The 27,292-nt window shown below is 53.3% G+C and overlaps 3 protein-coding genes, 1 non-coding gene and 1 pseudogene across 5 annotated transcripts; 2 read left to right on the top strand and 3 right to left on the bottom strand.

The window, feature by feature from the left end:
* Positions 1–1,383: 1,383 nt before the first annotated feature.
* TAFAZZIN (tafazzin, phospholipid-lysophospholipid transacylase) lies at positions 1,384–11,145 on the bottom strand. Its single transcript, XM_054712351.1, has 10 exons — positions 10,683–11,145; positions 10,474–10,602; positions 8,742–8,787; positions 8,401–8,486; positions 3,659–3,739; positions 3,526–3,567; positions 3,255–3,317; positions 3,075–3,127; positions 2,320–2,397; positions 1,384–2,203 (listed from the first exon to the last, which is right to left on the bottom strand). The coding sequence occupies exons 1-10, from the start codon at positions 10,789–10,791 to the stop codon at positions 2,102–2,104; spliced, it is 789 nt and encodes a 262-aa protein (XP_054568326.1). The 5' UTR covers positions 10,792–11,145; the 3' UTR covers positions 1,384–2,101.
* A 1,721-nt stretch (positions 11,146–12,866) lies between these two features.
* On the top strand, positions 12,867–19,374 carry DNASE1L1 (deoxyribonuclease 1 like 1). Of its 2 annotated transcripts, none has more exons than XM_054718364.1 (8): positions 12,867–12,923; positions 15,339–15,551; positions 17,153–17,241; positions 17,323–17,409; positions 18,284–18,384; positions 18,536–18,648; positions 18,733–18,981; positions 19,053–19,374. In XM_054718364.1, the coding sequence occupies exons 2-8, from the start codon at positions 15,423–15,425 to the stop codon at positions 19,209–19,211; spliced, it is 927 nt and encodes a 308-aa protein (XP_054574339.1). In that variant the 5' UTR covers positions 12,867–12,923; positions 15,339–15,422; the 3' UTR covers positions 19,212–19,374. The 2 variants fall into 2 exon arrangements, with proteins under 2 accessions (XP_054574339.1, XP_027991938.2); XM_028136137.2 differs by having other exon boundaries at positions 12,873–12,949.
* On the top strand, positions 14,671–14,789 carry LOC129150268 (5S ribosomal RNA; annotated as a pseudogene).
* Positions 19,375–24,618: 5,244 nt separating the features above from the next.
* On the bottom strand, positions 24,619–27,057 carry RPL10 (ribosomal protein L10). Its single transcript, XM_054712333.1, has 6 exons — positions 26,971–27,057; positions 26,107–26,165; positions 25,907–26,014; positions 25,585–25,723; positions 24,913–25,075; positions 24,619–24,826 (listed from the first exon to the last, which is right to left on the bottom strand). Exons 1-6 carry the CDS (start codon positions 26,991–26,993, stop codon positions 24,674–24,676), a joined length of 645 nt encoding a protein of 214 aa, XP_054568308.1. The 5' UTR covers positions 26,994–27,057; the 3' UTR covers positions 24,619–24,673.
* Positions 25,124–25,258, bottom strand: LOC114228936 (small nucleolar RNA SNORA70). The gene has a single exon (XR_003615030.2). It is a non-coding gene; the product is annotated as a small nucleolar RNA SNORA70 (small nucleolar RNA).
* Positions 27,058–27,292: the final 235 nt, after the last annotated feature.

Here is a 27,292-nt window from a genome sequence, read left to right as displayed (position 1 = left end):
TCTATCTCTCTCCCTTCCTCGCTGTAAAAAATCAATAAAAAAATAAATAAATAAAACTACACAGTTGCAGTTCTGACCATCTTTAAATCTTCTCTTCTTGTTGGCTCCATCTTTTTTAGTGGTTCTATCTTTTCTTTCTTTCCTGATTTTTAAAAATATCTTTTTATTGATTTTAGAGGAAGGGAGAGAGAGAGATAGAAACATCAATGATGAGAATCATTGATCAGCTGCCTCCTACATGCCCCCCACCAGGGATTGAGCCTGCAAACCGGGCATGTGCCTTGACTGGTAATAGAACCGTGACCTCCTGGTTTGTAAGTCGACACTCAACCACTGAGCCACACTGGCTAGGCTCTTTCCAGATTTCTATTATAGTATTTTTCATATTCTGCCTGACACTGTCAATTTCAGAAGTCCCCAAGGATTTCAACCTGTTTTTGTTTCTACTGACGTAAGTATGGGGCTTCCTTTCCTTACATGTTTGGTGATCTTTGTGAGGTCTTTTTGGCTAGTCTTCATCTTGGGTGAACTGGAGGCCTAAACTGAGCTTGCTTTTCTTTCTTTTTAAAAAAATATATTTTACTGATTTTTTACAGAGAGGAAGGGAGAGGGATAGAGAGTTAGAAACATCGATGAGAGAGAAACATCAATCAGCTGCCTCCTACACATCCCCTACTGGGGATGTGCCCGCAACCAAGGTACATGCCCTTGACCGGAATCGAACCTGGGACCTTCCAGTCCGCAGGCCAACGCTCTATCCACTGAGCCAAACCGGTTTCGGCCCCACCTCTCTCTTTTAAAAATATATTCTTATTAATTTCAGAGAGGAAGGGAGAGTGAGAGGGATAGAAATATCCATGATGAGAGAGAATCGTGGATCGGCTGCCTCCTGCACACCCCACACTAGGGATCGAGCCCACAATCTGTGCATGGACCCTGACCGGGAATCGAAGCGTGACCTCCTGGTTCATAGGTTGACACTCAACCACTGAGCCATGCCGGCCAGGCCCCTTCCCACGTCTCAACACAGCACATGCTGCTCAGGAAGGCCCACTGGGCCCTTCAGCAGCCTCCTCCCTCCTGGGCAGCAGAGGGGGAGGATTGAGCTGCTCCTTGCTTTTCCCTACTTTGCTACGGGCTTTGAAGCAACTCCCTCAGCCTGGCTCCGCCTCCTTTGCGAAGAGAGATTAATTCCTACTTCCACAGGGTTGTCATGGGGATGACTGAAGTCAATGGCTGGTGCACACGGAGAGCTCGACACCGTCTGTTCCCGTGCTCTGGCTGCGCCCAGGGCTCTGAGGGTCCATCAATGATGAGAGAGAATCCTTCCTGCCCAGCAGGTGACGTCCCATCCCCACCCGTACAGAGAGGCCAGAGGTAAAACAGCACAACACAGATACTTTATTTTTTATAAAACATAGAAATCCAGCCTCAGGGGGCTTGAGTGATGTCGGGGACACAGAGAGGAGTAAGTTGGTGGGCCCCAGCATGGGACGACTGGCCAGGTCTGGGGCCCTTGCTACAGGCCCCGCTTGTGGCAAAGGGCTGCTCTCCTGCCTACAGTGGGGGGTGGGGGTGGGGGGTGGCTGCCCGAAGCTCCCAGGCCTGTCGGAAGCCTGGGCAGAAGGAAGCACTGGCCAAAGACTGTCCCTCATGAGGTGGTGAGCAGCTCAAGGCCAATGGCCTTGTGGGGCCCTCCCTAAGCCGTCTAGTCGCCCATCCCCCCTTAACTGCTCTCCCTCCAGACACCAGCCCTGGGAGACCACACATGGAGGCAAGAAGGAGGCCACTGCCTACATTTTTCCCTCCCTTTGTGGCCAAGAGACCCTTTTCAACTGCAAAAACCACAGATGAGCTGGAATGCTCATCAACTAGGGGAGGGTACCCATTAAGGGTGATGAAGAACTCTGTCTAAAAACCGCATCTGAGCTCAAAGCATCAGTCCAGCCCAGCCCAGCCCAGCCATGTGCAGGGGTGAGAACCCAAGGCAGCACTGAGAACCTGGCAGCTGGGGACCAGGTCCCGGGGCTGCCTCTTCCCCAGACCTCGGGGGCCTCACAGGACCGTGAGGCAGCCGGGCGGGGTCTGCGCAGGGCAGGGCCTATCTGTCGGGCTGCAGGTGGTTGTGGAGTTGCTCGGCCTGGGTCTTCAGGCCCTGGAATTCCTGCTGGATGAAGTCGGTCAGGGTTTTGCGCATCTCCACCTGAGGGGAAGGACCAGGCTGAGCGGGAGCGCTCCGGGAGCTGCGCCCAGAGGCCGTGGGAAGCCAAGGGGCGCCGGGAGGGGCGAAGGACAGCCAGGGGCAGGCGGGAAACTCACCGTGGACTTATTCTCTGCCCGGAGCTGCTCGAGCACAGGCAGGACGCTGAAGGGCTTGCCTATCAGCACAGTGATTTTCTGCAGGGACACCGGCCACAGGGTGATTAGAACAGGGGGAGTGCCCACAGCCCCAGCCCAACTGCCTTGGGGGACCAGAAGTAGAGGCCTGCCCCTAACTTGCTTGGTGCTCCCTCTGGCCACTCCCCCTCTTAATTTTTATTTCTTTTTAATTATATTTTAATTGATTTCAGAGCGGAAGGGAGAGGAGAGAGAGCTAGAAACATCAATGATGAGAGTGCATCAATGATCGGCTGCCTCCTGCACACCCCCTACTGGGGATCGAGCCCACAACCCGGGCATGTGCCCTGACCGGGAATGGAACCGTGACCTCTTGGTTCATAGGTCAAAGCTCAACCACTGAGCCACGCCAGCCTGGCCACTCTCCCTCTTTAGAAGGGGGCTCAATGGCTTGCAAGAGCCATCTCAGTCCCAGGGTCCGTTGCTCTAGAGTCCTGTCCTGTGCTAACCCCAGGGACCACCCCTGCCACGGCCTGATTTCATTCGCTCTCCTTCTCTGGGGCTTGGTGCCCTATAGGAAGGCCGTGTCGATGTCCCACTTGGACCCCTGCCTCAGCCTCGAGCTCAGCTCCTCCTGAACCTGGCTCCCGGAATGCTGAGTGGCAGCCAAGGGCCAGATGGCAGGCAGGCAGACAGACAGACAGACAGACAGACAAAGGCCAGCAGCCCCTACCTACCTGTCCGATTCGGGGAACGTATGGCGGTTTATTAGGAAGGACATCGTTCATTCCTGCAGCACAGGGAACAGAAGGCTGGCAGCAGGCGTGGGTGTAGCGGGGAGGCCCCGGCCCTCAGCCTGGCCACCCTCTCCCTGCCCCCAGCCCCAGGCCGCAGGCCTGCTCCAGAGCGGGGCTTACCCACATGCCACAGCGGCAGGATGATGGGGTCGAGATGACACTCGGCGATCAGGCGTCCGATTCCTGCCCGCAGGGAGGCAGGAATGTTGGGGCGAAGCAGCGCTTCAGGGCTGGCCTGCAGCGGGGGCTACCCTGCCTGCCCCCACTTCACACCGGCTCCCCTGGGCCAGCCCTTGTCTCAGCACCTGGCCTCTGGCTGCTGTTACCAACAACGTTCAGCTGCCCCATGTACCGTGGTCCACCAGGGCCCCAGAGGGCCAGTAGCCCTTACCCCACTTGAAGCGCAGGAACTCGGAGCTCATGTTCACTTTTCCTGGGAGGGGCGAGACAGAGGGGAGGCTTTGGAGGGGGCGGGGCCTCGTCCATATTCCTGGGAGCACTGCCACCCTGCCAGCCCCACTGACCTTCTGGGAAGATGTGCACCCAATCCCCATGGTTGAGCTTCTCCAAAATAAAGTCCATTCCCTTCTGGTAAACACCGTCTCCTGCCGAGAAAAGGCCTCTCCCCATCAGTCCCCACTCTCCTGGGCCTCTCCTTCCCTCTCCCGCAGAACAGAACGAAGCGGCAGCTCAGGACGGTCCTCTTCCTCCCTGCACAGTCCACACAGACACCCTCCAATGACTGTCTCTCCCAAGCCCGCTCAGTCCCGGCTGCACCACTTCGCGGCCCTTGACATCCTTTGTTAAACAATCTCCTCTAGCCAAAACCGGTTTGGCTCAGTGGATAGAGCGTCGGCCTGTGGACTGAAAGGTCCCAGGTTCGATTCTGGTCAGGGGCATGTACCTTGGTTGTGGGCACATCCCCAGTGGGGGGTGTGCAGGAGGCAGCTGATCGATGTTTCTAACTCTCTATCCCTCTCCCTTCCTCTCTGTAAAAAATCAATAAAATATATTTTAAAAATAAATAAAGACTGTAATTCTACAAATTATATATATAAAAAATCTCCTCTAGCCTGGCTGCCGTGGCTCAGTGGTAACCTAGGAACCAGGAAGTCGTAGTTCGATTCTGTGGTCATGGTTGTGGGCTTGATCCCCAGTGTGGGATGTGCAGGAAGCAGCCAATCAATGATTCTCTCTCATCATTGATGTTTCTATCTCTCTCGCCCTCTCCCTTCCTCTCTGAAATCAATAAAAATACATTTAAAAATAATAAAAAACTGCCGAAACCGGTTTGGCTCAGTGGATAGAGCGTTGGCCTGTGGACTCAAGGGTCCCGGGTTCGATTCGGGTCAAGGGCATGTACCTTGGTTTCGGGCACATCCCCAGTAGGGGGATGTGCAAGAGGCAGCTGATCGATGTTTCTCTCTCATCGATGTTTCTGACTCTCTATCCCTCTCCCTTCCTCTCTGTAAAAAATCAATAAAATATATTTGTAAAAATAATAATAATAATAATAAAAAAAAAACAATGCTATGCTTTGGGTGCAACTCTTCATAATGTTTAGCTTTTGCAAATGGTCTTTCTACTCATTTGTAGAGCTTGTGCAAGATCACTCCGATACTTCATGCATATCAAAGGCCTACGCTTGGGGGAAAGGGGAATTTTTTTGAACACAGAAGCAAAGTATGCCAGATAGTTCCTTTGCTTCAACACGTTACGTCTTTGCTGTCCATCAAATGCATTTGATAAAAGGCTTGTCCCTGCCCACTTTCTCTCACTGAAGGTGCTTAGGATTAAGATTTTTTAAAATATATATTATTGATTTTTTACAGAGAGGAAGGGAGAGGGAGAGAGAGCTAGAAACATCGATGAGAGAGAAACATCCATCAGCTGCCTCCTGCACACCTCCCCACTGGGGATGTGCCCGCAACCAAGGTACATGCCCTTGACCGGAATCGAACCTGGGACCTTTCAGTCCGCAGGCCGACGCTCTAGCCACTGAGCCAAACCGGTTTCAGCGAGGATTAAGATTTTGCTTTCTGGCTTTTAGGGGGTTTTTTGCTTTCTGATTTTAACTGTGCAATAAATCTTAGATGCAGGCCAAAGAGACAGGAAGTGGACACGGCTGCTTCTGTCTGAGGTTGCAGAAGGGAGGGAACTGAGACTCAGGGACGGGGTATAAGAGCGGAGTCCCCATCTCAGAACAGGGCATGACAGACAGCTCCATGGTCACCAGCCATGACACTGTAGCGTCTGCTTGTGCCTTAAAGAGGCAGCCTCCCAAAGCAGCCAATGAGAAAGCATTATAGGCACTGTCTCTGGGGAGTAAGTCATCTGCGGATTTGGAGGCGTGGGTGCTGCAGCTTTTCATTTATTTGAGGTATTTTTTTAAAATATATTTTTATTGATTTCAGAGAGGAAGGAAGAGGGAGAGATAGAAACATCAGTGATGAGAGAGAATCATTGATTGGCTGCCTCCTGCACGACCCCCACTGGGGATCGAGTCCGCAACCCAGGCATGTGCCCTTGACTGGAATCGAACCCGGGACCCTTCAGTCCGCAGGCCGACGCTCTATCCACGGAGCCAAACCAGCTAGGGCTATTTGAGGTATTTTATTGGACTTTACCATGCTTTACTTTGACCAACTAGAAATAATAATTTTAAAAAAATACTACCCCTTGCCCTGGCTGGTGTGGCTCAGTGGATAGAGCATCAGCCTACGGACTGAAGGGTCCTGGGTTCAATTCCTGGCAAGGGCACATGTCTGGGTTGCAGTCTCGATCCCCAGTGTGGGGCGTGCAGGAAGCAGCCGATCAATAATTCTCATCATTGATTGTTTCTCTTTCTCCCTCTCTTCCTCTCTGAAATCAATAAAAATATATTAAAAACAAAAAAACAAATAAAACCTCCCCCTTGACACCACTAACACCTTTTGGTTACTTCTTTTTGCAAAAAAAAAAATATGTTTTTGTTAATTTTCTAAAATTTGTATTTTTTATTTTTTAAAAAAATATTTTTTATTGATTTCAGAGAAGGGAGAGGGAGATAGAAACATCAATGATGAGAGAGAACCACTGATCTGCCTCCTGTACACCCCACACTGGGGTTGAGCCCACAACCCGGAAATGTGCCCTTGACCGGGAATCGAACCATGACCTCTTGGACTGTAGGTTATCACTCAACCACTGAGCCACTCCAGCCAGACTATTTTTATTGATTTTTAGAGAGAGAGGAAAGGAGAGGGATAGAGCAATAGAAATATTGATGAGAAAAAAAACATCCATTGGCTGCCTCCTGCATGCCCACCTACTGGGGATCAAGCCTGCAACCTGGGCATGTGCCCCAACCGGGAATCAAACCAGTGACCTCTTGGTTCACAGGTTGATGCTCAGCCACTTGGCCACACCAGCTAGGCCTTTTTTTTATTTAAATACTCACCCAAAGATACATTTTTATTGATTTTATTTTTTTAGTCAATTTTTATTGATTGCAGAGAGGAAGGAAGAGGGAGAGAGAGAAGCATCAATGATGAGAATCATTGATCAGCTGCCTCCTGCACGTCCCCCACTGGGAATCAATGCCACAACCCGGGCATGTGCCCTTGACTGGCATTGAACCCAGGGACCCTTCAGTCCACAGTCCAACGCTCTATCCACTGAGCCAAACCGGCTAGGGCCATTTTTATTGATTTGAGAGAGAGAGAGAGAAACATCAATGTGAGAGAGAAACATTGATCGATTGCTTTCTGCAATGATCAGGGATCAAACCCACAACCTAGGTATGTGCCCTGACTGGGAATCGAACCTGCAACCTTTTGGTGTATGGGATGACGCTCCAACTAACTGAGCCACCTGGCCAGGGCCATTGGTGACTTCTTCCTCTTTCTGCCTCACCACCAACCTCTGGAAGGAGTGGCCACCACTGCTGTTTCCCTTCCCTTCCCCCTCTCCAGCCCCCAGAAGCTCCTGTGGCTTTGCTTACTTCCTCTGTGGCCATTGCTTCCTGCTACCTCGGAGACTGTCTGTCCTTCTGTGCTCTGAGGTGCTGTCCTGGGCCCCTGCTCTCTCCCTGCTCTTCCCCTCTGCAATCTCGCCTCTATTTGTGAGTTTGTGGTTGAGTCTCCAGTATCTTTATTCCCAACTGTTCTTTTTAAAAAAAAAAAAAGTATATATTCTTATTGATTTCAGAGAGGAAGGGAGAGGGAGAGAGAGAAACATCAATGATGAGAGAGAATCATTGATCAGCTGCCTCCAGCACACCCCCTACTGGGGATCAAGCCCACAACCAGGGCATGTGCCCTGACCGGGAATAGAACCATGACCTTCTAGTTCACAGGTCAACGCTCAACCACTGAGCCAGGCCAACTGGGCTACAACCTGCATTTTCTACCCTTATCGATGACCTCTCCAGTGCCTGGCACATGCATCTAGAATGCTTTTCCTTTCACATTCTGTCGGGAAATATTCTATTTCCCCAGAGAAAAGAGCACCCTGGATTTGAATCCTGGCTTTGCCACATCTCGCCCAATGACCTTGGGCCAGCAGCTTAATCCTTCCTTATGTGGAGAATGGGTACCAGAATGGCCCCTACCACCCGAGGCTCTTCAGAGGTGCCAAGCAGTCATTCAATGTTACACACCTCCCTCCACAAGCAAGTTTGTTTTCCCTGCAGCCTGCAGCACAAGCCACTGGCACCACAGATAACACACTGCCACTAGTGACTTCTTTTTTTGTTTGTTTGTTAATCCTCACCTGAGGATGTTTTTCCATTGATTTTTTAGAGAGAGTGGAAAGGAGGGGGAGAGACACAGAGAGAGAAACATCGGTGTGAGAGAGACACATCGATTGGCTGCCTCCCACACGCTCCCCAACCAGGGGCGAGGATCGAGCCTGCAACAGAGGTACATGCCCTTGACGGGAATCGTACCCAGGACCCTTCAGTCCCTGGGCCGATGCTCTAGCCACTGAGCCAAACCGACCAGGGCATGCCTCCTTGACTTCTAATGCCAGAGCCCCAGGTTCGCACAATCCTCAGGCCTGTGCAGAGAATCGAGCTCTCTCTGAGGAACCAGCACTCCTCCAGGCTGGCTCCCTGGCCCCCTTCTCCCAGGCTGCCTGTCCCACCTGCGTCCCTCCACTCCCAGTGTTGCCCAGCCAGAGGCACTGGCCACCAGGCTCCCTGCTCTAAGCCCAAGCCAGAAAAACCTGCAGAAGCATCTCCCTGCACCCACCGGCCCACCGGCCCCTCCCGGAGGAGTTAACTCACCTCGGCAAACAGGCACGCACTTGCCCAGGCTGAAAAAGTGAGAATGCAGCTCCTTGGTGAAACAGATGTCTGCAGCTGCGGGGGTCCTGGAGTGGGGACAGACACAGTCATCTCCGCCTCCCCTGCGCCCTGCTTCCCGAACCCCCCCCCCCCCCCGCCCGGCGTGATGCCTGGCACCGTCAGCGATGTGAAATGGAGGCACAGAGGACCTACGGCGCCCCACCCCATGCCCTGCCTGGGCTGCTGGATGCCGCCTCCTGGTCAGAGCAGGAGGAAGGCAAATCTGGGCAGAGACGGGTGAGTCCTGCCGGGCCCATTGGGAGGGGCTCATTCCTCCTCACCAACGCATCAACTTCAGGTTCCAGATATGGCGGAGTTTCAGGATCCCTGGAGGAGAAGAGGAAAGCTTTCATGCCTCAACTTACCTTGTTCCGGGAAGCACCTTTTTCTGTCACCCCACTTCAGGGAATGAGGGACAAGGGTAAGCAGCACTACCATGTCCCAATGGCCCGAAGTAGCATCTTCTGGAACCTTGGGCCGGACTCCCAAGTTCTCACTGGCTCCTTGCTCCGTCCCACTCCCCATGTTTTATTAGTCACCATGTCTGGTCTGCCTACCTCCCCAATATATTTTGATGCTGCCTATTCTATACCTTCTCTCTCCAGTTTCACCACCACCACATTAGTCCAGGCTACTGGAATGCTCTCCAGCGGTCGCCAACCTTTCGGACCTCACAGACCACCAGTGGTCCGTCGAGCACCAGTTGGCGACCACTGCGCCTCCTTCCTGCCCAGCTGGAGTGTCTCAGGAGTTGAGCGTCAATTGTGAACCAGGAGGTCACGGTTCGATTCCCAGTCAAGGGCACATGCCCAGGTTACAGGCTCAGTCCCCTGTGTAGGGCATGCAGGAGGCAGCCAATTGATGATTCTCTCACATCATTGATGTTCTATCTCTCTCGTCCTCTCTGAAATAAATACAAATATACACTGAGTAGCCAGATTATTATGATCTCTGAACATCATAATATTAGAGGCCTGGTGCATGAATTCGTGCATGGGTGGGGCCCGGCCAGCCTGGCCAGGGGGAGGGGTCATGGGCGGTTGGCTGGCCTGCCTGCTGGTCGAACTCCTGGTGGAGGAGACAATTTGCATATTAGCCTTTTATTATATAGGATATACACTGAGTGGCCAGATTATTATGCATTCAGAGATCATAATTATCTAGCCACTCAGTGTATGTATGTGTATGTGTGTGTGTGTGTGTGTGTGTGTGTATATATATATATATATATATATATACACTTATATATATGTATATATATATATGCATATATTAATTAGTATATATATATGTGTGTGTGTGTATATATATATATATATATATATATATATATTTTTTTTTTTTTTTTAAAGCCTCCTGGGATCTGGCAGTGGCACTCACAGACCATTCTCCGCCCAGCAGCCAGGATGAGTTCTGAAAGGCTGATTTTACCAGGTGGTTGCCCCTGAGCTGTAGGAGTCTAACCTCCTGCATTCAGCAGTGAAAGCTCTGAAAACCCCTCCACCCAGCCATCCAGGTTATTGCAGCCAAGCAAGTCCCTGTGAAGTCAGTAGGGCAGGAACTTGTAGGTGCGGAACCGGGCTCCCAAATAAGGTTGGCTGAAGGGTACAAACCCAGCCTGGGGCAAACCTGGAACCAGGATACAGGTCTCTCGGGTCTCTCAGCCCCTAACCCAGACGGGTCCTCGGATTTGTTCCCAAGACTCCAAGACTCTGTGGGACCTTCCACGATTTAGAAATCAGGTTCCACAGGCCTGCTGCAACAGAGTAAATGGTCAGACCTTGCCCTGTGGCCATTTCCTCGCTTCCTCGTTCCCTCCAAACTTCTGAGGCCCTCTCCAAATCACCTTCCCTGAGAGGATGCTGGAGGGGTCACACTGGGTCTGGATGTCCCGGAAACAGTAGTCCCAGAGCTCTGAAGAGCCCAGTGGGAAGTGAGTTTGTTCTGCTTCTCTTTGGCCCTTTCTGGGGTTCTCTCCCTGCCTCCCGGTGCCCAGCACACTGGCCCGTGTACCCCAGAGATGAGGGTCATCCATGCAGGACTGGTGATTGGAGACCGTGATGAGGGGCGTGGCTGGGCCGCGGTTCTCGATGAGCTCATACAGCACTTCCTTGTTGTGGACGGTGAGGCGGTTCATGCACTCTGGCGGGGAGAGAAAGAGCGTGGGGGTCTTGGCCTTCTCCCCTGAGGCCCAGGGCTCCCCCCCAGCCAAGCCCACTCACTGGTCCAGAAGCAGCTGTAGGTGCCCACCAGGCCCATGACGACACTGCTGGCCAGGGTCCAGGTGACCGGCGGCACGGCGGGGAACGGCCATTTCACATGAAGGGGCATCCCCCCCCACACACACACACTCCACCGCTCCCGGCGGCCCGGCCGTTTCCCTGCCCCGGGGCAGCCGGTGGAGTGTCCTCAACTGCCCCACAGCCGGGTCCCTAACCGGCCTACGCCAGCAACGCGCGCCGCGTCTCAGCGCGACAGGGGACTCGAACAAGGTCACCTCGCGGGGCGGGCCAGAGGCCGGCCGGCCCCCCTCGCCACCGACCAGCCCACCGTGATCAGGAGTCGGGGGTCGCGGTGAGGAACGACAGGAGTTGGAGCTGGAAACCGCGCGCCCCACGCCCACCCGGGGCAAAGCGAAGCGGTCAAGGCCCCACGTTCCGCCGCCGCCTGTCGCAAACGCGCTCGGGCCGCTTGACGGCAGCGGGACACCGCCCCCGGCCCCGCCCAGCCCGGCGCAGCCTCAGTGCCCGGCGCCCGCCTGCTGCGCGCTTTTGTCACAGTGATCGAACTGTGCGCGCTTCCCTCTCCACCCCCCGCCCCCCGAAAAATCGTGGGTTATACAGTGGGATTACCTGACACCACTCAAAGTCAGGGCTAGCGGAGCATTTCTACTTTAGTGTTTCCCCCCCTTTATTTTTATTGAGGTAGAATTCATACAACATAAAATGAAACCATTTTATGGTATTTTATTTTTTTATTATTTTTAAAGTCTTATTATTTTTTATTTATTTTTTATTTCAGAGAGGAAGGGAGAGGGATAGATAGAAACATCAATGAGAATCATTGATTGGATGCCTCCCGCACGCCCCCTACTGGGGGGGGTGTGGAGCCCGCAACCCGGGCATGTGCCCTTGACCTGAATCAAACCTGGGACCCTTCAGTCCGCAGGCAGACACTCTATCCACTGAGCCAAACCAGCTAGGGCTATGGTATTTTATAATATTTTATTTTTAAAAAAATATTTTTATTGGCTCTTTACAGAGAGGAAGGGAGAGGGATAGAGAGTTAGAAACATCGATCAGCTGCCTCCTGCACACCCCTTACTGGGAATGTGCCCGCAACCAAGGTACATGCCCTTGACCGGAATCGAACCTGGGACCTTTCAGTCCACAGGCCAACGCTCTATCCACTGAGCAAAACCGGTTAGGGCTATAATATTTTAAGTTGTATATTTTATATATACAACATACACGTTATTACATATGTGCTCCTACATAATTACAATATTACAGATACCTGTATACATGTATCTAATATATAATGTAATATGTGATATAACATATATGTAATATGTGATATAACGTATAGTAATATGTGATGTAACATATACTATATGACTTGTTGTGTTGTCAACCACCACGTCTAACTAGTTCCAAAACATGATCACCCCCAAAGGAAAGCCCTGTACCCCTCAAGAGGTCTTTTATTTTAAATCATTTTATTGATTTAAATTTTTTTTTCCAACCTGCTCATCACCACCCCCAATCCTGGCAACGGCGACACTGTCCTGATGACCGCTCCACAACCAGCCAATGCAGACCCACCTCCTACCCTAGACGCCGCCGCCGGAGTCCCCAAGTTGTTCCAACAGAGACAGGGCCGGCCCCCACGCGGTGCTGAGCTACCAGCTCTCAAATCCCCTTCTCTCGGGGGCAGTTCTCAGTCCGCTCTGTGCAGCCACAGTGGACCCGGGCAGAGGACGTGGAGAAAAAGCTCTCGCGCCCCTACGTCGGGCACGAGCTCCAGCCTTTGCATTTTCCCTCCCCAGATGCTGCCTGGGAAAGTCCAGGGGCTGAGGGCCCGGCCTGGGAGAATGCACCTAGGGGTTTGCACTCAGCATTTCGCCGCCCTCGGCACAGGCAACCATTCATTAACGAGCTGCTGTGGTTCGATCACTGTGACTCACAGGTCTGACATCTGCCCGCAGCCGGGGGCCTCCGCCCCGGCTCCGTCCCACGCCCGCAGCGGGAAGGCGGGGCCTGGTGGGAAAGTGGGCGGGCCGGCCCGCTGTCCGCAGGCCAGGCGCCCGCCCTACTTGCCGCCGCCTGGGCGGGGCAGGGACCAGGCCGGCCGGGGCGTGGGTGAGTGGGGTGGAACGATATCCTGTTCCTCTTCTCTCCCGTCCCTGTCAGGCAGCTGCTGCGATTCCGTGGGGTGTCTCGATCCGCTTACAGCCGAGGCAGGTGTGTAGACAAGCTGGTCTGCGAAGGTATGGAAGCCCTCTGGGCAGAGGGAGGGACAAAGTTGCCCCCCACCCCGGAGGTGGGGGTAGTGAGAGGGGAAGGGAACCCCAAGGCTAGGACCAAGGCCAAGTGTTGGGAGCCCAGGCTGGGCTTTGGGCTGAGGCCAGGTACAGTCACTCTGGTTCTTCTCGTCCTGAACCCTCCAGGGTGCCCCTGGCCCTAGAGCCTCCAAGCCTGCCCTTGCCAGCCCAGGGCTGCCTAACACACACATCCATCCCAGAATAGGCACCAGGGCGGGAGACCCAAACTAGCATGAGTGACAGAGCAGGTGACAAGGGAGGAACAGGCACCATGCCCAGCCAGGAGAGTGGAGATATGCAGAGAAGCTGTGAGAGATGAACAGACAAGGGAGGCCAAGAAGCCCTAACCGGTGTGGCTCAGTGGATAGAGCGTCGGCCTGCGGACTGAAGGGTCCCAGGTTCGATTCCGGTCAAGGGCATGCACCTTGGTTGCGGGCACATCCCCAGTAGGGGGTGTGCAGGGGGCAGCTGATCGATGTTTCTCTCTCATCAATGTTTCTAACTCTCTCTCCCTCTCCCTTCCTCTCTGTAAAAAAACAATAAAATATATTTTTTTAAAAGAGAGAGAGGCCAAGAAAAACAGAAGCAGGAAGAGCCTGAGAGAGGCAGAAAATGTGCCTCAGGGGGGAGGTGACAGAGGAGAGCAGGCAGACAGAAGTAGAGGGACTTATGAGGTCACTGAGTGAGAGCCACATGGACAGGGTGGATCAAGGAGCTGAACCCGAAAGAGCAAAGTCTGGGTGAGTCTAGGACAAAAATACACTGAGACCCTCAGGAAGAAGAGGGGTGCAGCTGATAAGACAAACAAGAGGGGCTCACCAGTGATGTGGGGAATGGGAAAGGGGCCATCACACACTGCAGTGGGGTGATTGGTGTATCCGAGATCATTTTATTTGATGTTTAATATGTTCTTATTGATTTCAGAGAGGAAGGGGAGAGGGAGAGAGAGAAACATCAATGATGAGAGAGAATCATTGATCGGCTGCCTCCTGCATGCCCCCTCCCACTGGGGATTGAGCCCGCAACCCGGGCATGTGCCCTTGACCAGAATGGAACCTGCAACAATATGGATGTATTTGACGCCACTCACCTGGTTAAGAAGCTCAGTTCCATGCCATGTGTATTTTATCACCGTCCTTAGGACAATGCTTTATCCACTGAGCCAAACCGGCTAGGCCCTAGCCGCTAGGGCCTAGCTGAATGAACAGAAAGCAGAAGCTCAAGAGACCCTAACTGTCATTTTAAAAATCCATTTCTAACGCATTTATGAATTATAATAAAGGTAACTGTACACTTAAAAAAAGCTCAGAAGTGGAGAGAGAGAGAGAGAGAGAGAGAGATGGAGCTCGTCATGGTGGTGAAAAGCTGGGGTCAACCCTGAGGTTGAACCCCTGTGCACTGCTGCTGGGAATGGACGCAGGTGCAGCTGCTATGGAAGACAGCAGGGCGCTTCCTCAACCAACTAAGCAGAGTTCCCATGAGGCTCAGCAATTCCCCTTCTGGGTACATACCCACAAGGGTGGAAAGGAGGAACCTGAAAGATATCTGTTCTCCCATGTCCACAGCAGCATCGCTCACAGTAGCCAGAAGGTGGTCGCCACGCGAGTGTCCGCTCGTAGAGGAAGGGATGTGGGATGTGGGTCCGCCTTAACAAGGAGGGAGATTTTGTCTATGGCCGTACCACCCTGAGCTCTCCTGGTCTCCTCTGACCTTCTAAGCTAAGCAGGGTCAGGCCTGGTTAGTAGTTGGATGGGAGACCACCTGGGAATACTGGGTGCTGTGGGCTTAAAAAAAAAAAAGGCCCTGGCCAGTGTGGCTCAGTTGGTTGAACATCGTCCTGTGCACCAAAAGGTTGCTGGTTCGATTCCTGGTCAGGGCACATGCCTATGTTGCAGGTTGGGGAGGCAACCAATCGATGTTTCTCTCTCACATCAATATTTCTGTCTCTCTCTCTCCTTCTCCCTTCCTCTCTCTAAGATGAACCTTGAAGACATTATACTACGTGAAATAAGCCAGACACAAAAGGACACTGATTCCATTCTGTGAGGTCCCTGGAGTAGTGAAGCTCAGAGAGACAGAAAGGAGGGTGGCTGGTGCCAGGGCTCTGGAGGGGAAATGGAGGGTTGGTGTTTAATGTGGACAGAGTTTCCGTTTAGAAGATGAAGCTCAGTTCCATGCCATGTGTATTTTATCACCATGAAGAGAGTGAGGCCGAGCCATGTGCCCACATGAGAAGGTGTCCACAGAGAGAGGAGGCAGCCATCTTCGAGGCTGGCAGCTCTGGGGGCTGGTGCTGGGCAGCAGGGTGAGCATCCCTTTCTCTGTCCATAACCAGGTCCTTCTGAAGCCACAAGCAGGCCCAGCTGGGCCGCCGCCACCTTGGGTTCCTGCAGGGGGCGCCACCAGCCCAAACACAGCCATGCGCTGCCCAGCTGCGCTCCTGCTCCTGGTGGGGGTGGCCCAGGCCTTTCGCATCTGTGCCTTCAACGCCCAGAGGCTGACGCTTGGCAAGGTGGCCAGGGAGGACGTGATGGACCCCTTAGTTCGGGTAGGTTCGTCACTGCAGGGAAGCTGCACTCCTGAGGACCAGGAGCCAAAGCCCCCACCCAGCCCTACCTGACCCCGGGGCATGTCCCTGAGAAGGGGACATCGAGAAAGCCCAGCCAGCGTGGCTCTGTGGTTGAGTGTTGACCCATGAACCAGGAGGTCATGGTTCGATTCCCAGTCAAGTCACATGCCTGGGTTGCCGGCTCGATCCCTGGTGGAGGTCATGCCGATCAATGATTCTCTTATCATTGATGTTTCTCTCTCTCTCCCTCTCCCTTCCACTCTGAAGTCAATAAAAACAGACATTTTTAAAAGGGACATCAAGAAACACTGGTGCAGCCGAAACCGGTTTGGCTCAGTGGATAGAGCGTCGGCCTGTGGACTCAAGGGTCCCAGGTTCGATTCTGGTCAAGGGCATGTACCTTGGTTGCGGGCACATCCCCAGTAGGGGGTGTGCAAGAGGCAGCTGGTCGATGTTTCTCTCTCATCGACGTTTCTAGCTCTCTATCTCTCTTCCTCTCTGTAAAAAAATCAATAAAATATATTAAAAAAAAAAAAGAAACACTGGTGCAGAGACATGGAGTACATTCCTCCCGTCACTGGCCTGAGTCTCTTCCTCTGTAAAATGGGTGCAGTGATGGTGGCGACGGCACTCAGCTTTCTCCCAGGTTTTTTTGTTTGTTTGTTTAATATACACTGAGTGGCCAGATTATCATGATCTCTGAACGCATAATAATCTGGCCACTCAGTGTAAATCCTATATAATAAAAGGCTAATATGCAAATTGTCCCCTCAACCAGGAGTTTGACCAGCAGGCAGGCCGGCCAACTGCCCATGTCTCCTCCCCCTGGCCAGGCTGGCCGGACCCCACCCATGCACAAATTCATGCACCAGGCTTCTAATATATATATATACACACACACACACTGAGTGGCCAGATTATTATGTGTTCAGAGAACATAATAATCTGGCGAACACATAATAATCTGGCCACTCAGTGTATTTTTATTGATTTCAGAGAGGAAAGGAGAGGAAGAGAGAGAGAAACATCAATGATGAGAGAGAAACACTGATCAGCTGCCTCCTGCACGCCCCACACTGAGGATCAAGCCTGCAACCTGGGCATGTGCCCTGATCAGGAATGGAACAGTGACCTCCTGTTTCATAGGTCGACGCTCAACCATTGAGCCATTGAGGCACGCGGGCCGGGCCCACCCAGGTCTTTTTTAAAATATATATATTTTATTGATTATTTACAGAGAGGAAGGGAGAGGGATAGAGTTAGAAACATTGATGTATGAGCGAGAAACATCGATCAGCTGCCTCCTGCACACTCCCTACTGGGGATGTGCCCGCAACCAAGGTACATGCCCTTGACCGGAATCAAACCTGGGACCCCTCAGTCCGTAGGCTGACGCTCTATCCGCTGAGCCAAACCGGTTAGGGCCCACCCAGGTCTTTTCTGGGCCCACTTCTGTGGGCCACAGCCAGCACACCATGCCACTCTTGCCCACATCAGTGGCCAGTGCCAGTTTCTCCGGGGCTCCACCCCTCCTGGGGCAGCTGGCACTGAGTGGGGCCGGCCTTGCTGGTGTCCTGCAGATCCTGGCTCGCTGTGACATCACGGTGCTGCAGGAGCTGGTGGACTCTTCTGGCAGCGCCCTCTACCTCCTGCTCCGAGAACTCAACCGGTGAGCTGGGCTCTGGGGGTCTAATCCGGGGCCCCCCTGGAGCCTCAGGGTCCCTGACCCTGGGCTCCCCTTTCCTGGCAGATTTGATAACTCCGGGCCCTACAGCTCCCTGAGCAGCCCCTTCCTGGGGCGCAGCACATACGTGGAGAAGTATGTGTACATCTACAGGTAAGTACACACGGCGGCCAGGGCGGACTTGGCACTTGGCCCGCTGTGAGATGGCTGAGTAGTCCCAGACCCCTTCCTCCTAGGGCAGCCCTCACCTTCTCTCACTCTTTTTCTCCTCGGCCCTTTCATTCCGGGCTCTGCCTCTCCTCTAGCCTTGCCAGCTTCAGTGTTCACCTGCCCCTGCAGCAGGCCTAATCCATGCACAGATGTCAGGCACCTCTGCCTCTCCCCTGGAAGCCACTGGGGCTCAGGGCGTGTCTTGCCCCATTTGGGAGTGGCTGACTGCAGCTTCTGGGAAGAGGCTCAGACAGGGCCTGTCGTGGGCTTCCGGTGGGCACGGGTTCCAGAAACAGCCCTATGATCCTGGGAGGACAGCCTCGGGGAGCCCTTTGTGGTCAGGATCGAGAGGGCAAGGGGACTGCCAGGGAAGGAGACCTATTTTTTTTTCTTAATATTGTTATATGTTTTTATTGATTTCAGAGAGGAAAGGAGAGGAGAGAGAGAGAGAGAAACATCAGTGATGAGAGAGAATCATTCATCGGCTGCCTCCTGCACGCCCCACACTGGGGATCGAGCCCACAACCCAGGCATGTGCCCTGACCGGGAATCGAACCATGACTTAATGGTTCTATAGGTCGATGCTCAACCACTGAGCCACACCGGCCGGGCTTATGGTTTGTGAATTCTCTCTCAATAAAATTCTAGGGAAAAGGCTAGGAAGAGAGAGAGAGAAAAAAAAAAAGGCTGGGAGGCTGTGCCCATATGGAACAGAGCTGCTGGCAGAGCCCCCTCCCTGGGTGCCAGCTCTGATGTGGCACTTGCAAACCAGAATCAGTGATGTGGGGACACTGCTTCCCGTCCCTCGGTCCCCCAGGTCACACAAGATGCAGATCCAGGATTCCTACGTGTACGATGACAAGGATGACCTCTTTACCCGGGAGCCCTTTCTGGCCAAGTTCACTTTGCCCAGCAAGGGTAAGAGGGGAAGAAGGCTGGCCTGCTGTGGGGCAGCGGGAAGGGGGGGGGGGCGGCTGGCTGGCTCTGCTGGGGGCTCGGTCACCCAGAGGGGGCTGCGTGGAGAAGAGCCAGGAGTGGGTGGGAGCCCTCTATCCCTGGGGCCTTGCAGACCTTCCCAGCTTGGTGTTGGTCCCCCTACACACCACTCCGAAGGCCGTGGAGCAGGAGCTGAATGCCCTGTATGACGTGTTTCTGGATGCCTCCCGGCGCTGGAAGGGCGAGGTAGGGCCGGGCAGGTGGCATGGGAGAGAGGGGGACCGGATGGATGGCTGTGGTGGCCTGACACAACAGCTGCGCCCTCTCCAGGACATCATCCTGCTGGGGGACTTCAATGCTGACTGTGGTTCACTGGCCAAAAAGCGCCTGGGGGAGCTGATGCTGCGCACGCAGGCTGACTTCTACTGGGCGATCGCCGACGGCGAGGACACCACGGTGCGCGCCAGCACCCACTGTGCCTATGACCGCATCGTGCTGCACGGGGAGCGCTGCCGGAGGCTGTTGCATGCGGCCTCGGCCTTCAACTTCCCCCGGAGCTTCCGGCTCACCGAGGAGGAGGTAAACCGAGGCAGCGGGGATGGCCACGGGGAAGTCCCTTGGGCCTGACACTGTCTTTCTGTCCGCCCCAGGCCCTCAACGTCAGTGACCACTACCCCGTGGAGGTGGAGCTGAGGCTGAGCCTGAGCCGGGCGGGGCCCGGGACCCGGCCCCTCAGCCTGGCGGCTCTGTTGCTGTCCCCGCTGCTGCTCCTGCTGCTCCTGCCCCCACAGCTGGGCCTGGGGGCCTGAGCCTCACCCACCCTGGTGGCTGCTGCCCGCGGATGTGATGACTGACTACACTGCCCTTAGGAATCAAACCCCAGCCTCTCCAGGCTCTCTGCCCTGGGGCCAAAGTGACTGCTGAAGGGCTTCAACTGCAGCCCAGCCTGGCCCTGCCCAGCCCTGCCCTGCCCTGCCCAGCCCTGCCCTGCCCTGTCCCATCCTGCCCTGCCCTGCCCTGTCCCATCCTGCCCTGCCCTGTCCTGCCCAGCCAGGCCCTGCCCAATCCTGCCCAACCCAGCCCTGCTCTGTCTTGCCCAACCTGGTCCTACCCAGCCCTGCCCTATTGGACTGCAACCCTCTGCCTTTTCTTTGGTTTATGTTCTTTTGCTGGGCCTGTGCCTGGCATGAGAATGTGTAAGAGGAAGGCAGGGGCCCCGAGGCTGGGGGCGGGGAAAGGGGCTTAGAAAAGGGAATCACAACATATGAACAATGATGACAAAAAGGAAACACATACAAACTGAGAACGAAAAGCTAGATAGGAGGGACACTACATGCGTGGAACAGATATGTCACTGGGCCACCTGTATTGTACATGGGATTCACGTGAATTCGCGTGAAGATCCCAGTAGATACAAAAATGGAGATAAGCCGTTCACACAGACACACACACACACACACACACACACACACACACACACACACAAAATGGCAGATGCATTGGAACTCGTGTGATCTAATGAAAATAGCTGCAGCCGAAACCGGTTTGGCTCAGTGGATAGAGCGTCGGCCTGCGGACTGAAGGGTCCCGGGTTCGAATCCAGGTCAAGGGCATGTACCTTGGTTGCGGGCACATCCCAGTAGGGGGTGTGCAGGAGGCAGCTGATCGATGTTTCTCTCTCATCGATGTTTCTAACTCTCTATCCCTCTCTCTTCCTCTCTGTAAAAAATCAATAAAATATATTTTAAAAAAAGAAAAGAAAATAGCTGCAAACACACCCAATGCCTGTGGCGAAGCCCATGAGGTGCCGTCAGTCCACGTTGGCACATTCATAGGGTGTGGCCCCAGGCAGAGTGGTTACCAAGGCTACGGATGCACAGAACATATATGAACCGGCTGTCATGTAATGACGGAAATTAACTGTAAGAAATTCTGTTTCCTAAGCATGATGTTTGCTTTGTGGGGCAGTTGTATTAAATGATAGTCTCTGTGTCCCTATGTTACACGCCCACAACACGCAGGTTTCCTTGGGGTGTGTTAGGGCAGTCCCTCAGTCAGTGTGGGAGGGCGGACACAGGTGGCCTGCAAAGGACCTGAAGTCAGAGAGGGAACAGAGCTCAGTAAAAGCTGCTAGTGCCCTGGCTGGGTAGCTCAGTTGGTCAGAGCATCATCCTGATAGGCCAAGCTTGCAGGTTTGATCCCCAGTCAGGGCACATACAGGAATCAACCAATGAATGCGTAATTAAGTGGAACAGTAAATCAAGGTTTCTCTCTCTCTAAAATCAATAAAAAATTTACAAAACAGCCCGGTTGGTGTGGCGCAGTGGGTGAGCTTCAACCCATGAACCAGGAGGTCACAGTTCGATTCCCAGTCAGGGCACATGCCCGGGTTGTGGGCTCAATCTCCAATGTGGGGCGTGCAGGAGGCAGCCAATCAATGGTTCTCTCTCATCATTGATGTTTCTATTTCTCCTTTCCTCTCTGAAATCAATAAAAAAAAAAAATATATATATATATATATATATATATATATACACATACAAGGGGCCCATTGCAGGAATATTCCTGCAAGAACAGGGCTTCCGTCAAGTTTCCCTCCCACCACTGCTACCTCTCCCGCCCCACCACCTCTCCCACTGCGGGGGGTGGGGTAGGGCGGGGCGGGAAGGGTGGCTGCTGCTCGCCCCGCCCGCCTGTCCCGCCCCACCCACCGCCGCCTGTGCTTTTCCTCCAGCAGCCACCTTGCTTTCCACTTCCCTTCCCTCTTCCTTCTATGCTGTCTTCAGTCTTCACTCCTCCCTGCCTCAGCATATTCAAATTAACCACCATCTTTGTTGGGTTAATTTGCATACTCGCTCTGATTGGCTGTGGGCGTAGCGAAGGTACGGTCAATTAGCATTTTTCTCTTTTATTAGTGTAGATATTTTAAAAAGGAGTGGAGCAAGATATTCGTGATGGTGCTCGTCATGGTGGTGAAAAGCTGGGGTCAACCCTGAGGTTGAACCCCTGTGCACTGCTGCTGGGAATGGACGCAGGTGCAGCTGCTATGGAAGACAGCAGGGCGCTTCCTCAACCAACTAAGCAGAGTTCCCATGAGGCTCAGCAATTCCCCTTCTGGGTACATACCCACAAGGGTGGAAAGGAGGAACCTGAAAGATATCTGTTCTCCCATGTCCACAGCAGCATCGCTCACAGTAGCCAGAAGGTGGTCGCCACGCGAGTGTCCGCTCGTAGAGGAAGGGATGAGCAGCACGCGGGCTAGCCATGCAGTGGGATGTGGGTCCGCCTTAACAAGGAGGGAGATTTTGTCTATGGCCGTACCACCCTGAGCTCTCCTGGTCTCCTCTGACCTTCTAAGCTAAGCAGGGTCAGGCCTGGTTAGTAGTTGGATGGGAGGCCACCTGGGAATACTGGGTGCTGTGGGCTTAACACGTTAAGCGCCCAGCCTGTTTTGTCTTCTGGACAGAAAGTATAGTGTCAGTCACCGGTGACTGACTGGGCGCTTAACGTGTTAAAAAAAAAAAAAAAAGGAGCCCTGACCGGTTTGGCTCAGTGGCTAGAGCGTCGGCCTGCGGACTCAAGGGTCCCAGGTTCAATTCCAGTCAAGGGCATGTACCTTGGTTGCAGGCACATTCCCAGTAGGGGGTGTGCAGGAGGCAGGTGATCGATGTTTCTCTCTCATCGATGTTTCTAACTCTCTATCCCTCTCCCTTCCTCTCTGTAAAAAAAAAAAATCAATAAAAAATATTTTTTAAAAAGGAGGGACATTTTGACACACATTACAAAATGGATGAACCTTGAGGACATTATACTACATGAAATCAGCCAGACACTGATTCCATTCTGTGAGGTCCCTGGAGTAGTGAAGCTCAGAGAGACAGAAAGGAGGGTGGCTGGTGCCAGGGCTCTGGAGGGGAAATGGGGGGTTAGTGTTTAATGTGGACAGAGTTTCCGTTTAGATTCTAGGTTGAGAACCGCTAGCAGGGTCGCCTAAGACCATCAGAAAACACAGATATCTACATTACGATTCATAACAGTAGCAAAATTACAGTTATGAAGTAGCAACGAAAATAATTTTATGGTTGGGGGTCACCACCACATGAGGAACTGTATTAAAGGGCCGCGGCATTAGAAAGGTTGAGAACCACGGTTTAGAAGATGAAAAAGTCCTGGGTTTGGATGGTGGTGATGGTTGCACAATATGGATGTATTTGACGCCACTCACCTGGTTAAGAAGCTCAGTTCCATGCCATGTGTATTTTATCACCATGAAGAGAGTGAGGCCGAGCCATGTGCCCACATGAGAAGGTGTCCACAGAGAGAAGAGGCAGCCATCTTCGAGGCTGGCAGCCCTGGGGGCTGGTGCTGGGCAGCAGGGTGAGCATCCCTTTCTCTGTCCATAACCAGGTCCTTCTGAAGCCACAAGCAGGCCCAGCTGGGCCGCCGCCGCCTTGGGTTCCTGCAGGGGGCGCCACCAGCCCAAACACAGCCATGCGCTGCCCAGCTGCGCTCCTGCTCCTGGTGGGGGTGGCCCAGGCCTTTCGCATCTGTGCCTTCAACGCCCAGAGGCTGACGCTTGGCAAGGTGGCCAGGGAGGACGTGATGGACCCCTTAGTTCGGGTAGGTTCGTCACTGCAGGGAAGCTGCACTCCTGAGGACCAGGAGCCAAAGTCCCCACCCAGCCCTACCTGACCCGGGGCATGTCCCTGAGAAGGGGACATCAAGGGACACGGGTGCAGAGACATGGAGCAAGTTCCTCCCATCATTGGCCTGAGACTCTTCCTCTGTGCAATGGGTGCAGTTTGGATGGGGACAGCACCGCTTTCTCCCAGATGTTTTTGTTTTCTAATATATTTTTTATTGATTTCAGAGAGGAAGGGAGAGAAACATCAATGATGAGAATCATTGATTGGCTGCCTCCTAACCCGGGTATGCACCCTTGACCAGAATCGAACCTGGACCTTTCAGTCCACAGGCCAAAGCTCTATCCACCGAGCCAAACCAGCCAGGGCCAGGTTTTTATTATTATTTTTGGAATATATTTTATTGATTTTTTACAGAGGAAGGGAGAGGGATAGAGTTAGAAACATCGATGAGAGAGAAACATCGATCAGCTGCCTTCTGCACTCCCCACAGGGGATGTGCCCACAACCAAGGTACATGCCCTTGACTGGAATCGAACCCGGGACCCTTGAGTCCGGAGGCCGACACTCTATCCACTGAGCCAAACCTGTTAGGGCCCAGGTCTTTTTTAAAAATATATTTTTATTGATTTCCGAGAGAATGATAGAAACATCGAGAATCATGGATAGGCTGCCTCCTGCACACCCCCCACTGGGGATTGAGCCCGTAACCTGGGCATGTGCCCTTGACCAGAATCAAACACAGGAGCCTTCAGTCTGCAGGCCAACGCTCTATCCACTGAGCCACACCGGCTAGGGTTCCCAGGTCTTTTCTACTCCCACTGCTCTGCGGGCCGTCAGCATACCATGCCACTATTGCCCCTCAGTGGCCAGTGTTTCTCAGGGACTCCACACACCCCCCTCCTCCCCCCGGGCAGCTAGCACTCCTTGGGGTTGGCCTTCCTGGTGTCTTGCAGATCCTGTGTGCAGCCCCAGGGAGAGTAGTTCCCAAGGCTATTTTCATGCAGAAAATACATGAACCAACTCTCATGTAACAAATAGTCGCAACTGTAATAACTCCTGAACTTAAGCATGTTTCCTTTGTGACAGCGTGAGGGTATGAACAGGACACGAATCAGAGAAGGGCCGATCGCCTGGACTGCTACATTTGTGCCCTGACCAGGGAGCCCAATTGGTTAGAGTATCATCCCAATATGCCAAGATTGTGGGTTTGAAAGGTGGCCAGGGCACCTGCAAGAATCAACCAGTGAGCGCTTACATGAGTAGAGCAACTAGCTTATATGCCTCTTAAAAAGTCAATAGGAAATTAGAACAGCTAGCAAGACATTAGGGGCAAGTTCAAGCTGAGGTCATGTTTATGGTCTGGGGCTGCACACTATTTGCCCAAAGGTCAGCTCTTGCCAGCCCCTGTGGCACATTCCAAAGGGGGAGAAACTGGGGGACCTGCTGCTGTGCTGGGCTTATTTGTTCCCTGGCCCTGATCTGTTGTCAGCCTTTTCCTGGAGGACAAAGGACAGTGATCCTAGGGTTCCCAGAGGCTCCCCCATCCCCCATGAATCCAGATGCAAAGACATGGATGGAAAGTTGATTTATTGGTTGGGTGTAAGGTGGGGGCAGCTCCGAGACTCTCACGAGTGCAGGGCTCGCCATTTGTCCAGGGGACCACGATTAGGGATGTATTTGACCCCACAGCCATCTGGGATGAGGCGCTTCTCGGCCACCATGTCTTCAAACTCATCCGCATTAAACTTAGTAAAGCCCCACTTCTTGGAGATGTGGATCTGGGGGGAAAAAACAAAGAATTGAGTCTACATATTGGGGGATCTGGGCAAGGAAAGGAGGGACCAAAGGTTGCCGCACTTCTTACCTTCTGGCGGCCAGGGAACTTGAACTTGGCTCTGCGGAGGGCCTCAATCACATGCTCCTTGTTCTGCAGCTTGGTGCGGATGGACATGATGACTTGGCCAATGTGGACTCTGGCCACTGTGCCTTGGGGCTTTCCAAAGGCACCCCGCATCCCCGTTTGGAGCCTAAGATTGGGGGCAGCATGAATTCAGACACGAGTGTCCACCAGAAAGGGCTGTATCCAAGGTCCCTTATGGCAACCCATACTAGCAACAGGTTGCGTACACTACCAAGGATGCTGCTGTTTGCAGCCATTGCACACCAGGCCCCCATGGGGAAAAGAGCATGGTCGGCTTAATTGGCTGCAGTGAACCCCAAAACAGACTCATTGCCAAGGTGCCCCCCCCCCACCCCCGGGCTCATCTGAAAGTCCTTCAACGTGCAACTGCCCTAGCAACGTGATTGCTGGCAGATGGCTGTCATCAAGCTCAAAGCTACTTCCTCCACCTGCTGCCCAGAGGCTAAGCCCTAGTCATGCTGCCCTTTTTGCCTCTGCTCAGTTGCAGAGTAGCAGAAAAATGCGTGCCCATGATATCTGGCCAGCAATTAGGCTGGCTTTGCCATGGACGGTTGAGTGGGGCCATCTCTTTGCTCTACTACTATAATCAAGCTCAACAGAGACCCTCAAACTCACCTGTCAGCCCCAGCACAGGACAACATCTTGTTGATGCGGATGACATGGAAGGGGTGGAGCCGCACTCGGATGTGAAAGCCATCTTTGCCACAACTTTTCACCATGTACTTGTTGGCACAAATACGGGCAGCCTCCAGGGCTAGATGAGAGGGGGGGGGAGGAAGGCAGCAGAGTAAGGATGGCACAGAAGCATCATCATAGCTCACAACTGGGTGTTCATGACTAAGGAACTGGAACTGGTAATTCCAGTCCAGTGAGCTGCGGATTTGGCGGGGGGAGCACATAGGAATAGGTGCGACTAACCAGGAATCCCGCATCTCACCTTCGGAGGAGAGCTGCTCATATTCGTCCGACACCATGTGGCCACAGAGTGGGAACTCATCCACTTTCGCCTTCTTCCGCCCCAGGTCAAAGATGCGGATCTTGGCATCTGAAAAAGGCCTGGGGTCAGTTGTGTGTGGGGTGCCCTCGGCAACGGAGTCAGTGCAGCCAAACCAGTTGGGGAGCTCTTCTGCAACTTACCAGGGACACCTCGGCAGAAGCGAGACTTTGGGTACGGCTTGTTCTTACAATACCGGTAACTGCGGGGAGGGGGGGGGAGAAACCCAGGTTTGCAGGGATTCACAAGTTAACTGGTCAATAGGCACTTCAGCGCTCCCTCCACGACCAAAGGAGGGGATGGCACAAGCCAATCTGTAAGCTACCTCCGTGTCTGGCGCGGCGCTAAAGCAAGACACAGTCACATCTAGGCGGCCAAAAGTTAAGAGGACAACCATGTAGGCAAAAATCTTTCTTGACCCCTTACTGGGTTTCCAACTTCTTACAGGGCCAATCCTTTGAAACAGACTTTCCCAGTTAAAAAAACACCCCTCACTTCCAGGCAGTGTGTACTACATATTTGCTGCATAAAAGCAGCACAGTTCATGCTGTCCACCCTAGACTTCTGGGCACGTGGCATTTGGCCTCCAAGCCATGTGAAGGACTCCCAACGCCCTCTGCAGGCCACACAAGACTTGAGCTCTCTGGACACGCAGCCCGGAAATAAGAAGGGCAAGGCACACAAAGGCCCAGAAGGCATTGAGCCTCAAAAGGCGGCGAATTTCCAGAACAAAAGGCGGGATGCAAGGCGGACGCCGCTTCCAGCCTGAAACTGGCTTGGAAACGCAGGAAAGGGTCAATACAAAACCCCAACAAAACTGTGGAAGAACCACATGATCTAAACGAAGACCTAAAGCGATCCGGAAGGTATAGGGGAGAACGATGGAGTCCATTCCCAAAATAGGAAAAGCTGGGTGTACTAGAGAGGTTCCACCCCACGATAGCCTTAAGCAGCCAAATGCACCTATTCCTCTTCCCAGCAGCGAAATTACATGGTTTAATACTCACCACCGGGCGGGGCGGCGACCCATGGCGACACCAGGATCTTCAGTGGCTACAATGAAACAGAAAAAGTCAGAACAGAAGACGATGACACGGTTCCAACCGCGGGAGGGAAACGGCAAGGGCACGGCGGGAATCTGCACCAGTCACTACTCACCACGCCGAAGGGAAAGAGACGCTCCCACGCCTGCGCATGCCTTATATAGGCCGCCTCTCTTCGCGCGCAGGAACCATAGAGTCCTCGCGAGGGCGGGTGGACTTTCTATCAGACTTGCAAGACCATAGACGCGATGGCCTTCTGCGCCTGCGTGCAGGCAGCCGGGTTCAT

This window comes from Eptesicus fuscus, chromosome 1 (genome assembly GCF_027574615.1).
Source record: "Eptesicus fuscus isolate TK198812 chromosome 1, DD_ASM_mEF_20220401, whole genome shotgun sequence".
NCBI classification, from domain to species: domain Eukaryota; kingdom Metazoa; phylum Chordata; class Mammalia; order Chiroptera; family Vespertilionidae; genus Eptesicus; species Eptesicus fuscus.
This window is presented reverse-complemented; position numbering and strand designations above follow the sequence as displayed.

Coding starts and splice junctions, on each gene's coding strand:
- TAFAZZIN (XM_054712351.1), bottom strand. CDS start 10,791: ATGCCCCTTCATGTGAAATGGCCGTTCCCCGCCGTGCCGCCGGTCACC. Junction 3,128..3,254: donor CCTGCCGCTGTGGCATGTGG/GTAAGCCCCGCT, acceptor CCTGTGCTGCAG/GAATGAACGATGTCCTTCCT. Junction 2,398..3,074: donor ACGTTCCCCGAATCGGACAG/GTAGGTAGGGGC, acceptor GTGTCCCTGCAG/AAAATCACTGTGCTGATAGG.
- DNASE1L1 (XM_054718364.1), top strand. CDS start 15,423: ATGCGCTGCCCAGCTGCGCTCCTGCTCCTGGTGGGGGTGGCCCAGGCC. Junction 17,242..17,322: donor CTGCTCCGAGAACTCAACCG/GTGAGCTGGGCT, acceptor CTTTCCTGGCAG/ATTTGATAACTCCGGGCCCT. Junction 18,982..19,052: donor TCCGGCTCACCGAGGAGGAG/GTAAACCGAGGC, acceptor TGTCCGCCCCAG/GCCCTCAACGTCAGTGACCA.
- RPL10 (XM_054712333.1), bottom strand. CDS start 26,993: ATGGGTCGCCGCCCCGCCCGGTG. Junction 26,166..26,970: donor GGTCGCCGCCCCGCCCGGTG/GTGAGTATTAAA, acceptor CCCTCCCCGCAG/TTACCGGTATTGTAAGAACA. Junction 24,827..24,912: donor AGTTCCCTGGCCGCCAGAAG/GTAAGAAGTGCG, acceptor TTTTCCCCCCAG/ATCCACATCTCCAAGAAGTG.